Source organism: Chelonoidis abingdonii, chromosome 8, assembly GCF_003597395.2.
Source record: "Chelonoidis abingdonii isolate Lonesome George chromosome 8, CheloAbing_2.0, whole genome shotgun sequence".
Lineage (NCBI taxonomy): Eukaryota > Metazoa > Chordata > Testudines > Testudinidae > Chelonoidis > Chelonoidis abingdonii.
The window spans coordinates 14,836,007-14,854,825 of record NC_133776.1 but is presented as its reverse complement, the minus strand read 5'-3'; the positions used below and the strand labels follow the sequence as shown (position 1 = coordinate 14,854,825).

The following is an 18,819-nucleotide window of genomic DNA, read 5'->3' as shown; positions in this document are numbered from 1 at the left end:
TTATCTGTAGTTACAGAGCTCTACCGCTTTCATTTTCAATAACACTAAAGAAAAAGGAGGACAGTCTATTATTGGATGCTCATATTTTTCTTCAAATAGCTTCTGTTTAGAGATGAGAAAAATAAGTATTGTATCACCTGACTTGCTTAGATTCACCTGATCTGATTTTATTCACTTGTGTTAATCCTGTAACAATACAGTTTGATATTAAAAATATTAGCAGGGTCAAAGATAGCAACTAAATCCCAGTAGTTCTGACCACTGGCACATTTACCTGTAATGCAAGATTTTGCCACTGGTATTCGACTGGCAGCTCCTATCCCAACACCCTTCTATACATTTAAAGTTGTTGCCCATCCCCATTCAGGTCTGTGTGCCATTGGCATGTTCTGTTGCCCAACTTCCATTCAGGACTGAGAGTTTTTTGACCCCAAGATGGTCCAATATGTGAATCTTGTATCCTTTTCCTATAGTTGCTTGAATTTTAGAATTTACAGTTAAATCTCTAGTGAGATACATTTAAAAATAGAATATTCAGACAAGAGGTTAAATTCAGCTCAATGTGGTAGTGACAGAGCAGTGACTATCGAATGGAAGTTCGGCAGCTTATGTTAAATGAATTTCATGGTCTCATCTATTTTTGGTGGACATGTTGTTGTCCATACAACCACCAGTATTGGCAGTCTGAGGAGAGGAGCCAAAGGTTGTAAGGGTGTAAAGTTGAACCGAAAGGGGATAATTAATTACAACTATAACTAATTATTTTAGTTTATGGGACTGGGATTTCAGTCCCTCTGGCATCAGGGATGCAAACTGTACTCCTCTGTTCTGTGCTAGTGGGAGCAGATGAATCTGGGGGATTCATTCTGAGGCAAGGGTAGACACTGTTTACTCCTCCACCTTCCTCAAAGATTTGAAAAGGGACAGGTCAACTATATATTCCATTGGCAAGCCACAGTCACTATGGAGAATACTCAAGAGAGGTGCTGAATTGGTGCATTTCCTGCATGCTTTGGTACTGGGCTTCCACAGCCAGATAACTATAAGGTAGCAGACAGCTTGCACTGCTGTAACCTCATCTCCTCAGGCTGGACTTTCGAGTTCCAGGGCCCTATGGTCTAGGTTGCACAGGCAGGATTGAACTCCCCCCCCCCATAAACCTCAAATTAAATTTACTTGGGGCAGGGTGGGTAAGCAAATAAAACAAAAGAACTGCCTCCTCTTCCCCCTGCCCTCCAAAAAAGCCACCCAAGATGTCAATATTTCAAACCATGTGCCAACCTTACCCCCAGATTTCCCCTGACAAATTCTGCAATACAGTTACTTGTGGTCAGTGCAAACATCTTCAGAGGACTGAACATTTAGGGGTAGCAAAAACAAATATAAAAATAAATAAGTTACACAAAAATACCCTATTCAGATTGGGCTGGCCATGGCAAAGAGGGCTGTGCTGCATAATTGTACGGTCCCTCTCACGTAATTTAAGTATAATGTGTTGCAAAGAGCACAGGACCTAACTATGTTTCTTTAGAGGCTCAATGAGCCCTTACCAGGAGCCTGGATCATAGCCACCTGGCTTAAGGGACCACACAGTACTCCCTATGGAGTCAGTCTGTCACTTTAATTAGCAGCAGATTTCAACATAAAGGAGTATTAAATAATCTTCAGTCCCATGTACTATGCGTTACTACTACAGCATCAGCATTCCCAATCGTTGCCAGCCCAGGGATGAAGGAGACTGGGATCAGTAATCAAACTTGGGTCTTCTGTATGTGCTACAACCATTAGGCCAGCCTTAATGAGATCGTTTTTCATTTTTGGTTTCAGAAGACCCAAAGGCACTAGTGCACATTACAAGCTAATGAGCTGCAAATTTGCAGTTTAAAAAATGAAAGTGTTTTCAAGTCCTATGAGTGTAAAATGTGTGCAAAGTCAGAAGTTATGTAAACTTCTTTGCTTTCCCATTTTGTTTGCATTCTTGCAACTGTGTAACTGTTCTATGTCTTAACAGGCCAGCATCTGTCTCACAAGAGCTGTACTAAAAGTTTTGCCTTGTCTACACTTGGATGTTTTCTTGCCTGTTTTTGAACAACAAGGTAGCTGCACTTGTGTTACCACTGAGCTGTGGTAAAAACACCTGTGATGTATGTAGCATTAGTGAATCCGCAACTTTGCTGACAAATGGGTAAGAAATATCTAGTGTAGATACAACATTAAACTAAGAGTCACTCAGGCAGTGAATAAACTAGCTTCCCAGATCTGGAAACCTGGTTTGGGTTAAAAATGTAAAGGATTTGAATATTTTCATCCTAGTCACCTATTATTTTTTGTTCAGTTCATAAATTAATTTATGTTAATCTGGATTTATATTAAAAAATACCTTTCCATTAGGCACTTTTAGTACATATATATTAACATAATTCTTAGTAAAATCCTCAGCTGGAATTGTGGCCCAGAGTACTAGCTGCTCTACAAACATATGAAAACTCAGTCACCAATGGACTCCCCTCGTCCATCAGAAATCCTGTACACTCTGTAGCTCACCTATCTTTCTGTCTCACTTCATCACCACCATATCAGAGTAGCTGAAAATCTTTGATGTGTTTATCCTCACAACCTCTCTGGTAGGAAAGTGGCTCACCCATTTTACGGATGGGAAACTGAGGCACAGAGAAGCTAAGTGATTTGCCTGAGGTGACACAGGAAGTTTATGGGAGAGCAGGGAATGGAATCCAAGACTCCAAGGCTCCCTTCTCCACCGCTTTCTCCAAAGTCTGGGAGAAGAGCTAGACATTGCATCATTCTGTTCTGAAAGTCAACAGACTGAAGCTCTATTGTACCAAGAAGGGAAATGAATTCCAGGACTGGGTATTTCTGGTGAAGAGCCCTCTACCAGCCTCAATGTTTTAAAAGTAAGCTAGGGAACAGCTAACTCAACCCTTTCAGCAGATCTCTATTGCCATGGTAGCACAAGAAGAAAGGCCGTCTCTTGGGTAGCTATGACTCAAACCATTTGACTTTAGATAACAGTATATAGTAGTGTACATTTGTCTATATCACAAAACAACCACGTGCTTCAGCATAATTACAGTCCCAGCCTGGCTGGAAAAGCATAAATGTTGCAATTTAGGATGGAGAGTCTTTGACTGATATACATAGACAGCACAGTGCCTGCTCACACTGTCACCTCGGCATATGAGTTTCTCATTCCATGAGCACCAAAATTTCAGAGTAAAAAATTTATTTGCATGTTAAATTTTTCAGTGAATATTTTTCCCCTCTGACTGAGAGCTTCTGTTCAATCTACATTGAATTTTTACAATGGTGTTGCTAACACTTCAAAATATAGGTAGTAAAAGTTCTGACAGACTCTCAATGTAAGCAGCTCTATTGGGTTCCATTATTATTCTGTCCCTACCAAGCATTGGTAGTTTGGTGAAAGGTCTGTCAGTTTTTGCAGTACTAACTTTCATCTTTCAGTAGTTTAGAAGTTACTACTGACTCGGTTGCAGAATTCTTCTCTAATTAGAACCTTATATTGCTGCTTACATATGAAAGGCCTATCAGAATTACAACTCTTGCATTTCATACTAGTTTGCATCTCTTACATTTATACCGTGCCTTTCATACAAAAAGGATCTCAAAGCACTTTGCAAATTCAGCAATTGCTTTATAGGGATCACTTCATCCACCACTTAAATACAGCCACCTCTCAGGTGAAATGTAGCCAGCGGCTTAACAAGAGTATACAGCAAAATGACCCAAAAGCTTAAGATAGGAGCTGAAGAAGAATACTACATTCAACTGAAATTTGAGGGGATGTTTAGGTAGGCTGAATGTAATTAGAGAGTTGGAATTTTGTCAGAAGGTTAGGATTAAACACTTGCACTCTTAAGAAAAGTGCAGTAGATTCTTTAATAGTCACAAGCTGTCAGGCCTTCAATTTGACAACACATCTAAAAGATGTGATTATTTTTAATGGAAGTTTGCATAATAAGATTTTCAGTGACACTGGCTTACCCTGTTAAAATAACTATAGATGTATTTAGTGACTCATAGATTTGAACTCAAAGTAAAATGACTTCAAAGGAGGTTTTAAACTGTGAAAATAGTTGTATTGACTAGTGCCATTATGCAAAATTTGTTAGAAAATTTTGGAATAGTTAAAACAGTATATATGTAGAATCTTGGTAAGTAAGAAGTGCATGGATTCCTGAGCAGCTAATTTGCTTGTAAAATCAGTTTTCAGCAATAACATGTTCATAACCTAAATGGACCTTAGATGGTAAATAAAAATGTCACATATCTCTATAATGTCAAAGTCAGACTTTTAAAAGGACCCTGACACAAATGAAATTTTATGAAATTTATTTCTGAAATTAGTTATTTATTCTTTATGCATTACTGTAATACCTCAAAACCCCATTCGGGATTGATGCTCCATTGTGCACTCTAGAAACACAGAATAAGACAGCCTCTTCCTTGAATGATTTAATCTAATTAACAGAAGAGATAACAAGTGGTTGTAACAAACATTAAGAAGGAATGGGGGGTGGAGAATGATGGAAACCATAATAAAAGCATGCATTTACATAGGCCATATAAATAAGATAAATATCAGATGTACCCACTACACATCTACTTAGACATTATCAGTTGGCAATTTAAGACCAAATAAATCACGGTATCAAGGCAAAACACAGGTATGAATAAATGAAGGGAATGAGATGTTTGGAGTCAGGGAGGATTTTGAATAGAGATGTCCCATATACATTTCTTTTGAAAATTTCACACTTCTTGTCAGTAACTCCAAACTCTTGGTAGAAATACTGAACTTGTGACCTGATTCTAGGGCCACCCAGAGGATTTAGGGGCCTGGGGCAAAGCAATTTCGGGGGCCCCTTCCATAAAAAAAGTTACAATACTGTAGAATATTATATTCTCATGGGGGCTCCTGTGGGGCCCAGGACCTGGGGCAAATTGCCCCAATTGCCCCCCGGCAGCCTTGCCTGATTCTGCAGGCCTTATTCACACTGAGACTACACATGAGTAACTACTGCTCAGCATGAGAAAGGGTTACAGAGCAGGCCCTTAGTGCCCAAGTCCACTGCTGGTGACTTCAACAGAGTACGCTATGGATAAACCTGTTCCCTGATTCACTCCGAATTAAATTCTGATTTCATGGAAGCTCCAAAGGTATACCTGAGTGTAGAATTTGGACCTCTGTCTAGACATTGCAGTGTATTAAACTGAAGATATTCTAATGTCATGCGGTTTACTGACAACACTGCAATACTCTGGCATAATGGGCTGATATCGGCTCAGGGGTTAGAGAAGGAAAACACCTGTCAGGACATGTAGATAGGATTTTCAAAAGTAGCTAAGGGAGTTAAGTGTCCAAGTCCTGTTTGATTTCAGTGGGAGTTGGGCACCTAACTCCAATCCGAAACTTTTGAAAATCCCCCCCCCCCCCTTAATCCTTCTTCATACCAATACAGACTTATTCTTACACAATATTTTTACTACTTTGTCCACTCTAATTTTTAAAGGTGTCAAACAATGGATCTTACACCAGTTCTTTGACCACATATTTCAAGGTCAATGTAACTCATCAGGTAGTGATTCTTCCTACAGCCTACATTTCTGCTTTCTGAATTTTATATCAGTTAAATTATTCACTTCCAGTTAATAATATTCTCTTGTCTCATTTAAACAACTCCTCTCTATCCCTAATGTTCACACCTATCAACTACACCCAGATGTGAATAAAGTACCGCAATCCTGTTCAGGCAAAATTCCCACTGACTTCACATGAAATGCAAAATTGGATCTCAAAATTGAACAGTCTCTAGTCTGTTTTAAATTACATTTTGTGGTAAGGACCTGATCCTGCATTAGACTCTGCTAGCGTACATGTGCAGAGTCCCATTAACTTATTTGTCTCCTGATATAGGATTACAGCCTTAGTATATATTTCATCTGAGGATCTTGAGTTTGCTCTCAGGTGAGCTTGATAAAAGTGTGGTTCGGTCTTGTTCACTGTTAAACTTCCCTTTCCAAGAGTGAGAGACACAGAACCACCACCTTTAGTTTCTAGAAGTGGTTACCCTTAAGTCAAGGTTGAGATCTTTGACAAAGCAGCATGTAGAAAATTTATATTGCATCTAGTCTTATCTGATGTGGCATATAGATGAATGGAGAATAATTTGCAGTTCTTGCCTGTTCTTAACCTTTTCAAGTATAATATTTACAGGGAAATCACAGATAGGCATAATGTAGGCTGAATTTATCAGAGAATCCTTTCTTTATACCTTGAACTTTGCTTTCCACATGAATGTATAGTTCATCATTTGTTTCTGATAAAATCCAACCATTCTTCTCTAAATACCCCAATATTATTTTCCACATAAACAGAAGAGTGCTACCAAGATTTCATTACTGTTCACAGTTGGTGCCTTCTAATTCCATGTAATTTTAATTAAAGAAGAATTTGAAACAATCTCCCCCTGTCTTACCTCCAAGTATACAATTAACAGTGTACAGTTTCTGCTGTGAACAGTCATTTAGTGACTTCAGAGTAATAATTTATCATTGTTTCCTCAGTTGTAGCCATGCTAAAAAAACAGGAGGCAAAAGCTGTGTGTAAACAGCCATTGGAAGTAAATGCTTTAATGAATTTGAAAGGACTCTGCTGTACTCAAGTTTGAAACCTAAACATGTGCCCTCTTCACTTTAAACTCTGAGAGTGGCACATTTGAAGGTATTTACTGTGTGCTTGGGTGAAGGGCAGGTTATTTCATGGGCCACCTCTAAGCATCATAATGGTTTTGAAATAAGTGATTATTCTAGAACTTGCAGTATAGAAGAGCCCATATCTGAAATTTGAGCACTCTGATGCTTTTTTTTCAAAACAAACAACACACAAATTATACACTAGCTGCCCTTATAAAAACAAAAACATCTGTATTGGCCTTTGTCACCAAATACAGATGAAGGAGGTCCTGAGTTTGAACAGAGTGATCTCATCATTGTCTTTGCCATTCTTGGGATATGAATCAAGATAGAAGTATGAAGAGTTTTATTGAAGACTGCTTCACTGAGTGTGCCCAAAATAAAAGGAATAACTCATAAATCTAAGAGAGCCTTTTCCACACTGATATTAAATGGAGTATGGACAGGAGAAAACGTGAATATTGTTACAATGAACATGGTTATCTTTCATAGTGAAAGCAAATTTTATGCCAGGATGTTGAGAGAACTCCCTTTTCTTTACTCTGGAATTTTAAACATCCTCTTCAGTCTGCTAATTTTCATAATCTCTTTGGAGACGTGTTAAAATGCAGCATTGTGTGCTGTCTTTAGCAATGGAAAATGGTGAACTGGTAGCAGATCAAATCAAAATATCATTAATCCAAAAGTATCAATAACAATTTAATTTTAAACTTTTCCATCATTTTATATCTCCCATTTCTGAGAAAATGATGGTTAATCAAGTTTAAACAGTTAAGGGGAAAATTGGGCATTTAGTAAAAAAATCCTGCACAGAAGCCCAGCATGACTATTGGACCCACTAAGAAGAATCTTTAAAATGAAATTTGTAATTCAACAAGTAGCTGAAGTAGTATGGCTTCATAATAGCCAATAGCTATTAGTAGAATAGCCAGTAGTGTAACTTCATAATGAATGTTTAATGCTGAATTTGTCAGATGGACTTCCCCCACAATGGACCATGGAGGAAAAAATTTTGACTCTACTTCAGAGATCCACATTTTTACTTAAGTGGACACATCAATTTACAAATCACACTTTATTCTGGTTTTGGCTCGTTTTTGTTATAGGTTCCATCTAATATTAGTATAAATGAAAGTTTGGAGAGTTACAAAATTTTCCGTTTCCCCAATTTATTTACTTTGTGCATATGCAGCATGTTGTACATAGTCAATTTCAGTATTTCCCCATGCAATCATAGTGGCGTATATGCAGCATAGCTGTGGCTGTATTGGTCCCAGAATATTAGAGAGAGGATGTGGATGAGGTTATATCTTCTATTGGACTGACTTCTGTTGGTGAGAGAGCTCTGTGTGGCTCGAAAGCTTGTCTCTCACCAACAGAAGTTGGTCCAGTAAAAGATACCTCCTCTTTTCTCTCTAATAGTTGTGCGTAGGCAGTGACTTTCCCCATCACCTACAGCAGCAAAGGAGAGGAAAGCTTTTTATTTTCTTTCTTTCTTTTCTCACCTCCTTCCTTTTCAAAGGAAAATTTGATGATAAAACCAAAGAAATTACCATTTGGAAATTGGCAAGATTTGAAATTAAGTGTCTTCTGAAACAAAAAAGCCACAATTTTCAAAAAGAGATGCCTGAAGTTCCATGCCAATTCAGTACTTTTGAAAATTAGGCCACTTATTTAGATACTCAGGTATGGATTTAGGAAACTAATTTCATGCAGCTCTGTTTGAAAATCTTGGCCAATCTAGACTTTTTCTCAATTTATGTAAAAAAGTGAGTATCCTCTTATCCTTATCCATCTAGCACAATGTAGTATTGATCTGAAGTCTAAAGCATGCAAACTCTTTTTTCCCCAGCAGCAGAATAATTCTGACAGTCTAAACTTCAGGCATGTTTGCATCTCCTTTTACAAGTTAGTTCTCTTACCTTGTTAGAAGCCAGCAAAGAATACATGACTTCGCCTATTTAGACATGGGGCCAGATCCAATTCATCTTAATAACACGATATGTGTGTTAGTATATGCACAAAACTGTAGATGGACTTTTCAGAATAGTTCATCTTTGGCTTAACTCTGCTCCTACTTATGTCAGTGGACAGTTTACCATCAATTTCCATGGGGGCAGAATTAGGCCAAATGAGTAGTGTTGAAAATTCCACCTCTTTAAACAAAGTCAGTGACCAAATTATATGAGTTCGTATATTTCTTGGCTTATTAGTCTGTTCAAAGCATGAAATGTGGAAAAAATCACTTGTGCCCTCTCCCAGCCCAATAATTAATATATATTGCTTGAGAGACACATGTTGAAAAAGAAAAATAACCTCACTAAGGAACATTATTGCATGTATCTTTTTTTGCCACTTTCTTGGGATAAAATATTCTCAATATTTTTTTCCAGACATTCGGGACAGTGGGGGACCTAAGCCAGTGATGGTGTATATTCATGGAGGATCCTACATGGAAGGCACTGGAAATTTATATGATGGCAGTGTTCTGGCAAGTTATGGCAATGTGATAGTCATCACAGTCAACTATCGCCTTGGGGTACTTGGTAAGAAGCTTTTGGATTTAAATTCATCCCTGCTATCTGCATTGCACTTCATATTATTCATGAAAATATATTCAGAAAACTATTTTTGTCTTTGTTTTTAAAAGGCTTTTTCCAATACGAGTCTTGTTATTCTGTAGATCTGAAACAAAATTTCTGCCTTTATATGGCGGGTAACCTGAAATTCTGCTTCCAATTTAATGATATAAAAATACAATGCGGATGTTCAGATTTGTTGAGTTCATGTTGCCTCTCTTGGTCATTTATTAACATTATGTTGATTAGACGTACATACTGCATAGGGAAAATGAATTTATAGTGTTCAAGTGCTAATTCAGAAATGGGGATTTTTTGTTTGTGAAGGGAAAAGATTAGAAATAATGCTTATGTTCTGTTGATCACCATGCCTTTTTGTCCTCTGAAGAAGCAAGAGATTTTGGGATATTAAACTGGCATTTTTATAACGACATTGTGCTTTCTTGAAGTAGCTGGATTGCTTTGGTTTTATAGTGGGAAGTATTGGTCTAGTTAAGTACATCCAACATTTTCCAGACAGAATAAGAAAGTCAGAATGGAGAGTAGACTCCTGCTGTTTTAGCTTAGATGAATGATGTATGCTAACATTGTTGGCTTAAATAAGGAAGAGTTGTGAGGTTGACTCCAAACTATCCATTCATAAGTATTTCTTAAAGTAACATTTTGCCACTCATTCGGTATGGGCAAGCTTGTGACAGAGCTGACACCTTGAGACAGCAAAATAACTTTTTTCCATTGTTTTCTGCTGACATTTTGTGTTTTGAAACCCATGATGTGAATTGGATTCTAGGATATTATATAGACCGATATTGCAATAGTGTACCAGAAATTTTATGACAGAATCATGACACTATATATAATATCCCAAATAGTTTGATAAACTGGCAGCTAAATAATGTGATAAATAACCTGTTGTTTAGTTAACGAGGCCAGTGAACTTTATTCTTAGTATGTTAGCAGTAGGAAAAGGCTGTGAGGGGTTATCGAGCATGTTGCTTTTGTTTTCCATTCCAGGGTCGTCATATTTACTCTGTCCCCATTTAATTTGTGTTTAGTATGCACCTAGTCTTTTCATGAATTCATTAATTCTTACCGGCTCTCCTGGGTAACTGCCATCTGTCGATTACCCTTTCTGCTAAAAACTGGGGATTTGGAAGACAATGAATTTGACTTCCTCGTTATTCTTGTCTGCCTTTGGTTTTGATGTTGTCTAACTTTGGTTCTTGAAACTTGGTATAATTTTAATTGTTTTACATTGCACCTGGTCATTCTGACGTGTAAAGTGAACAGTACCATTTAAAGCTTATCTAGTTCTTTGTTTAGTGTCCAACCCTGGTTTTAATTTGTCCGCAATTCTTTTGGCAATGCAACATGTTTTCTTGTTTGCTTTTATTTCAGTGTAGTTACACACTGACTTGTTGGTACAATAATTTGGGATTCACGTTTGTTGTCAATATATTGTATCAGCTTTCACTTAACGGACTTCCTTTTTCTAATTTATTTTAGTGCACTCATCACTGATGTATCAGTTTACATTTATCTGCAGTACCAGTCCACTAGGCTAGGCTGTCAAATGATATAAATTTTCCTTGTCTAATACATTGTTACTTATTTGCTAGTTCCAAACTGTACTTGTAACAGCAATGCTGGAAATCTTGTTTTTCATACCAAAAAATGAACTACTTTGCATAATTCTATTTTAGCCTGAGATTTCAACATTGATCCCTCTAGTAGCTGGGCTGGTAACATCTTACTAAATTTAAATATTCCTTGGTTCTCCCTCTGGTTTGTGTGGTCCTTCGGACAACAGCAATGAAGAAAGAAGTACTTTTTTTCTTTTTAATTGTAAACTGTATCGGTAAAACCACTAAAACTGAAAAGAGAACTTGGTGACTGCAGTAATACTTAAAATGACTGTCCTTTCAAGTCAGCTTTCAAAAAATGACTAAATATCAAGTTGACAGTCTTTCCTTAATACAGTAAACATACCATTTGATTGCATATAAAATGACTGTTATACTTCACTATGTATCCACTGCAGCAACAAGTCAGCAATTAAGAAGAACTTACCCAGTATGCAGTTTTCTCCTCTGTCTTGCATCATTACTTTTTTCTTCCTTTAACATGGCTCCAGGTACTATTACGCAATAAGTGTTTAATTTCTCAACACGGGTCTTTTGGTATAAATGCAGTAGATATCAACTTTGATTGATGCTGTTTAAGAATATTATTCAGCATTGAACAATTGTCCAGCACAATGTTAGTCTTTGCAGTCCACAGGATTTCACTCTTTGTTTCTTACATTCACTGTCTCCCTCACTGACAGAGCTAAGCTATGTAAACACTTGAAAACTGATAAACATATTAAACTATGTTGGTGGGGGGCGGGGAGAAAGGGAGGGAGGAAGGAAGGAAGGAAGGAGAGGGAAGTCTCAGGGCAGACACCCTGACCCACTGGTATGTTTTTACAAGTACATGACATAAAGCTTTGTGGGCAGTGGTTCTCAACTTTTTTCCATACTAAGACACCCTCCTATCTAACCAGGACTGAGCTAAGGTCTCCTCCTATTTAGCAATATGGGAAGGGCAAAGATGTTATAACCCGCAACACCATTTTGCAATCCCCAGGTTGAGTCACCTGGTTTTTAGGGCAATATAAAGATCGTTTTTGAATTGTTTGTGAGTTGGTAATATTGCTGCTGATTCCTTTAACTTATTTAAATAGCTTATTTCTTTTCTTAACAATAGTAAACTCTAGCAGCTTAATTTTACTTTTTCAGTTTATTATTTATTCAGTACCTTCTAAGACTGTTGTGCTCTTGGTCAATTCGAGCTCTTTTGAATTACTGCTTTTTGCAAAACACATGGCAGGGATAATGCACATCTGATATTCCTGTAATTGCTCGTTCTTGAGTACACATCTGACTTAAATCGTATTTCTCATTCCTAACTGATTGAAGTTTATACCGAGCAATCTATTTTTGATTGTTCAACAAGCTTTGAGGAAACAGCACTACATTACTCTCAGGATCATACTATGCTTCCTACAATTGTTTATCAAAAGAAGTCACAAATTTATTGTAAACTTTTCTGATTAATGCTGTAGATTAGTTTTAGGCATTCTGACCTTGTAACAGTTTCTAATAATTTGCTGGTCTCTTTCCAGTGCTCACTCTGCACTAGTGGTAGGGGAATGTTGCTGTACAGATCTGGATGTGGATTACTATGTAGCCAACAATAATAGACTGCTGCAGATGAACTTACTAGAGGCTACATTGCTCTCCCATAGCTTTTTCATGGGAGGATGGTGAAACTACATGGAGTTCTGGCCATCATCTCCTCTAATGGGGAGGAGATGTGTTCTAAGAATTTGTGAAGCTGCACTGAACATAGCTTGAGACAATAAAGCTGCTTGCACTTCCACTGGCCTGACTCAAATGTTAGTTGTCAGTTGAACTTGAAATGTATTTAATAAAGAGAAGACAATGAAAATGAAGAGGGAGATTTAAAACAAACCAGAAACCTGATGAGGTTGCTGGCCCAGTTTTACCTTTGTCTGGAGCCTATCTCCAGAATAAAAGCCCATTACAATTTTTCTTTAACAAGAGGGAAAGAAGAGCTGTTTGCTTTGGAAGCTTGGGAACCATTGAATGGAAATAGATCTTTTATCTCTTTTGTGGCCTTTATATTGTGTTTAAATGCATGTCCTGTGCAATCAGCCTCTTCCAGTGAGAGATGGTAAGTGAAAAGTCTGATATCCTTGAACTTCTGAGACTCTCAAGGGAGAGCCCAGTGGTAAGTGCTAGGAAGGTTTCATGTCGTCTTTATAAGTACAACTTGCAAAAGGGCAAAATGCACACAAGTTAAATTTTGAGGTCAGTTAATTTAAAACTTTAGCTGTATATCTCAAATACCTTCATCTAATAAGTGAAGTAGTGGCATGTTATTTATTTTTTCTTAAATTAAAAAAAGAAACACAAAAATAAAGAGCCTCTGTTTTGTGATTAGAATGGGTTAAAAAGTCCTCCTTGGCTCTTACAAAAAACACACTGAAATGACTTAAATACTTGAATTGTCGTTTTTCATATTTGAAAAGAAATATTTAGAAAGGGCCAATACTTTGTGAATTGCATCAGGTTGCTTTACCATCTGTCTTCCTTGGCAGTGCCAGCAAAAAAGAGAGAGTGTTTGCCTATGCCTATTGCATGACCATCTTTCTTCTGCAGCATTAGTTTATTTTTACAGCTCCTGGACTCTTTTTACCTCCCAGGATCCTAATGGGATTCAAAGGAAAAATAGTTCAGACAGTCTTTATTCTACCTCATCTCTAAAATGCCTTGGGGGATATAACGATGATTCATGAGAATCTTTCTCTGGAACTAGTGATGGTCCTCATTTACATTTCCCATTTTGTTCTTCCTACACAAACCAATGAAAAGTTTACCATAGAAACAGCTAAACTGTTCCTCTAATGGCCTGAAGCAAATATTTGCAATGATCAAAGTAAGAACAGGAAACTTCTGATTTCTAGTTTTGTATATTCCATCTTGCTTCACTGGCACTACAAACAAATATCAGATCTCCTAAGAGTGAGAGACCCAATGTATATACACCCACACAGAGAGAAATATGCCGATAAATGAGATCCTTCTGGTTATATTGCAATAACTAATAGCAGTTTTCCCTGCTGAGAAAGCAGATGTAGGTGAGCTTAAATTCTGTAATTGTACATTAGTCTTTTAAATATTTAGCAAGATATTGACTTTGATAATCAAGTTCAAAACATTTACCTTCCTCTGTGGTATATTCAGCTAATTTTACATTAAAATGGTTAAACCTTTAATCACAGATATTTCAATCACCCTTTCTGTTTTCTGCTACAATTTCTGTGTATGGGGTAGAGTGTGATGAAGTGCCTATGGGTTAACCTTACCCCCTTGTGTTCAGTGGAATCCAAATATTCGACACTATATCCATAGCATCTCTGATATTACATGTATTGTGGCCTGTTTAAAATATTGTTCATGATAGCTATGTAGACAGAAATGGTAAATGCCTGCAAATAAGAAGTTACAAGTAATTAATTTGAGACATAACTATCTCTTAGAACTGGAAGGGACCTTGAAAGGTCACTGAGTCCTGCCCGCTGCCTTTGCTAGCAGGACCAAGTACTGATTTTTGCCCCAGATCTCTAAGTGGCCCCCTCAAGGATTGAGCTCACAACCCTGGGTTTAGGAGGCTAATGCTCAAACCACTGAGCTATCCCTCCCCTCTAAGAAAAGTCTATTCATTGTTAGCAGAAGCTATGAACATTTAGGATGTGTTTTACTGTCAGTGTGGTTGTGGTATCTATTTATGTACTTATATGGTCCCCTTCTCTATAGTATCTAGATGGACTGAATTTAAATATCCACTATCTCTTGGGGTATGTCTACATTATGGGATTATTCTGATTTTACAGAAACTGTTTTTAAAAACAGATTGTATAAAGTCGAGTGCACGCGGCCACACTAAGCACATTAATTCGGCGCTGTGCGTCCATGTACCGAGGCTAGCGTCGATTTCCGGAGCATTGCACTGTGGGTAGCTTTCCCCTAGCTATCTCATAGTTCCCGCAGTTTCCCCCGCCCATTGGAATTCTGGGTTGAGATCCCAGTGCATGATGGGGCCAAAACAGTGTCGCATGTGATTCTGGGTGAATGTCGTCACTCAATCCTTCCTCCGTGAAAGCAACGGCAGACAATCATTTCGTGGTCTTTTTCGCTGGATTGCCCTGGCAGACGCCATAGCACGGCAACCATGGAGCCTGTTTAGCCTTTTGTCACTGTCACTGTATGTGTACTGGATGCTGCTGACAGACGCGGTACTGCAGTGCTACACGGCAGCATTCATTTGCCTTTGCGAGGTAGCAGAGACGGTTACCAGCCCTATTTCACCGTCTGCAACTGGAAATTGGTGATGACGATTATCAGTCCTTTTGTACTGTCTGTTGCTGTCATGGGTGCTCCTGGCTGGGCTCGCTGAGGTCGGCCGGGGGCACATGGATAAAAAAGGATCATTCCCTTCTTTATGTTTTGTCTAAAAATAGAGTCAGTCCTGCCTAGAATATGGGGCAAGTCTACTAGAGAACCAGAGAGCACAACCGCTCCGGGTCAGAGCCCCAGATATCCCGCAGAAATAATGAACTGCATGCCATTCTACGGGGTACCTCTGCAACTACCCCACCCATTGCTTCTCTCCTCTCACACCCCTCCTGGGCTACCATGGCAGTGTCCCCCCATTTGTGTGATGAAGTGATAAAGAATGCAGGAATAAGAAACACTGACTTTTTAGTGAGATAAAATGAGAGGAAGGCAGCCTCCCACTGCTATTATAGTCCAGGCAGTACAGAATCTTCATGAGACATGAAAGCGGGGGGTGAGGAGCTCAGCCCCCAGTTGCTGTGATGAGGACAGTTTTCAATCCTTTTGCACCGTCTGCCGGGAATGACCAGGAGTCATTCCCATTTTTGTCCAGGCGCCCCCAGCCAACCTCACCGAGGCAAGCCAGGAGCACTCACAGGATGATGAGGACGGTTTCCAAGCCTTTTGTATCATCTACCATCAGGAAAGGAAGGTGAGGAGATGCTGCTGTTCAGTGCCACAGCACCGCGTCTACCAGCAGCATTCAGTAGACATAGGGTGACACTGAAAAAAGGCGAGAAACGATTTGTTTCCCTTTTCTTTCACGGGGGGGGGGAGGAGGTAAATTGACGGCATATACCCTGAACTACCCGGGACAATGCTTTTGACCCTTCAGGCATTGGGAGCTCAGCCAAGAATGCAAATGCTTTTTGGAGACTGCAGGGACTGTAGGATAGCTGGAATCCTCAGTACCCCCTCCCTCCCTCCATGAGCGTCCATTTCATTCTTTGGCTTTCCGTTACGCTTGTCACGCAGCACTGTGTTGAGTCACTGCTGTGGCCTCTGTCTGGAGATTTTTTTTCAAATGCTTTGGCATTTGGACTTCTTGAACGGAGCTCTGATAGAACGATTTGTCTCCCCATAAAGCGATCAGATCCAGTATCTCCTGTACAATCCATGCTGATCAGAGCTCCGCACTGGGCAAACAGGAAATGAAATTCAAAAGTTCATGGGGCTTTTCCTGTCTACCTGGCCAGTGCATCCGACTCCAGATTGCTGTCCAGAGCGGTCACAATGGTGCACTGTGGGATAGCTCCCGGAGGCCAATACCATTGAATTGCTGCCACACTAACCCTAATCCGAAATGGCAATACCGATTTGAGCGCTACTCCCCTCATCGGGGAGGAGTACAGATATCGATATTAAGAGCCCTTTATATCGAAATAAAGGAGTTTGTTGTGTGGACGGGTGCAGGGTTAATTTGGTTTAACGCTGCTAAACTCAGTATAAACATGTACCGTAGACCAGGCCTTGGTGTCTGACTAGCTTGAATTACCTACATATTCTTTCATTTCCTCATATACCAATTTCCAGACGTTCATATTTCTGGGAATTGTTTTATTGTGCCAGTCAACTAGCTACGACACTCAGTGTTATAATGGAAATGCCAACTAAGTGGTTAAACCAGTAATCCTCCTGCTGCAATTTCATTGCTATACGTACATTCTTAATAGGTGGCACTTCAGGTCAGTTACATTAGTTGAGAAATACTTATTCTCTATGCAGGTCTCCAATTCAGTCTCTCTCATCTGTCTTTGTAGTTACCAAAGTATTTCTTAATCTGTGTGGCATGTTTTTTTTTATGCGTGGTAACGTGGGAATGATAAAATACAATACATCTTTATTTTGTACTATCATAAGCCTCTTTCCGAAATCTGGACCTTAGCGTCCAAAATCTGGGTGCTTAGCATGAACCTCCAAGCTTAATTAGCAGCTTGGATCTTATCTCGCTACCACCAACCAGGAATCAGTGCCTGGTACACTTGAGCCCCCCAAAACCTTCCCTGGGGAACACCCAAGACTCAGATGCTTTGAGTCTCCAACAAAGGGAAATAAACCACTTTCCTTCCTCCTCCCTCTCCCACCCAGTCTTTCCTCTCTGGGCTAACCTGAGAGTATTGATGCAATCTCTTTACATCACAATACCAAGAAGCATGTCTCCTTTATTCCACAAAGAGACAAACCCCAAATACAAGGAAACAGAGATGATCCTATCTCTTCCCCCTCCCACCAACTCCCTGGTGCTGCAGAGCTTACCCTCCGTAGATCTAACACAAAGAGAATTCCCTCCCCTTGTTCCTTAACCTACCCAGAGAGAAAAACTCAAACAAGTCTTACAAAGAAAACTTTATATAAAAAAAAAGAAAGAAAAAGACATAAGAATATAAACTCTGCATCAAGATGACAATACAGGGCTATTGCTTTTAAGAAAATATGAATAAACAGTCTGATTCAAAAAGATATCCAATTTGAAACATTCCAGCAAGTTACACACATGTAAATACACCCAAAACAACATAAAAGCCTATATTGTTTTTCTACCTGTACTTACAAGTTGGACACAGAAGATTAGAAGAAGAAAGAAGCTTCTCATAGCTGAGAGACAAACAAAAGACTCAGAGTCCAAAAATTCCCTCCCTGACTTTGAAAAATCCAGTTTCCTGATTGGTCCTCTGGTCAGGTGTTTGGTTCCCTTTGTTAATCCTTTACAGGTAAAAGAAACATTAACCCTTAGCTATCTGTTTATGACAGTACTGTACAGTGTCTTTGAAACAAACTGTATCCCAGAATGGTTTACAGAATTAAATTATACCTATCCAGCAAAATGAGGGAGGGAGGGAGAGAGAGAGAGAAATGTCATGCGTTTCCATCCTTCATGTCATGGTAATGCTATGTATCTTTGATAAATAATTTGAAAGCTGGGTATTTATTGTTAAAGTATTTCACACTCTGGTCCCAATATTGTATTTTGTACCTATTTTACCTCTGACATACAGTTAGCAGCATTATTGGACCCAGTCCAGATTCTATACACCAGAGGTGAAATCCTGGTCATACTGATGTCAATGTGAATTTTGCCATTGACCTCTGAGGCTGGGATTTCGCTTTAGGACTTTGTCATCCTAGTTGGTGGACAAATGTAGCAATTCTATTTTGGAGGTTTGTTTAAAAGGCTTCTTTTTTCCCATGAGCGTCCTTAAAGAATCAACATCTACCATACTGTTATTTCTGATATTCCCTATAATTAGAACCGGGACTACAATACTGTCAAATACTTTGGTAAATTGAACTGCTGTTGATAGTAAAGGTTTTTGTTAATAGTGCTTAATTGTATATGCTTGAACTGTATTATTGTTTCCATATGGAACCTTGAAAACTGGCTTGTATATTAGTAATTACTAATATAAAACAAATATTGATAAGAAGGCAAGCAGAGAATCTTCATTTTTATGCTCGCAGTGAAAGTCAGTCTATAATTCCCTTTCCCACTCTTTTTACGCTTGCTAAAATGATGAGCAACTCTTAGAAATTTTCTGTATGGTTAC

At 38.8% G+C, this 18,819-nt stretch overlaps 1 protein-coding gene across 5 annotated transcripts in view; it reads left to right on the top strand.

The window, feature by feature from the left end:
* NLGN1 (neuroligin 1) overlaps window positions 1-18,819 on the top strand; it is a 600,655-nt gene that overhangs the window by 276,076 nt on the left and 305,760 nt on the right. For all 5 annotated transcript variants that reach the window (XM_075068383.1, XM_075068384.1, XM_075068386.1 and 2 more), the window contains one exon: window positions 9,126-9,278. In XM_075068383.1, the coding sequence (XP_074924484.1) occupies window positions 9,126-9,278 (153 nt within the window). The remainder of the gene's footprint in view (window positions 1-9,125; window positions 9,279-18,819) is intronic.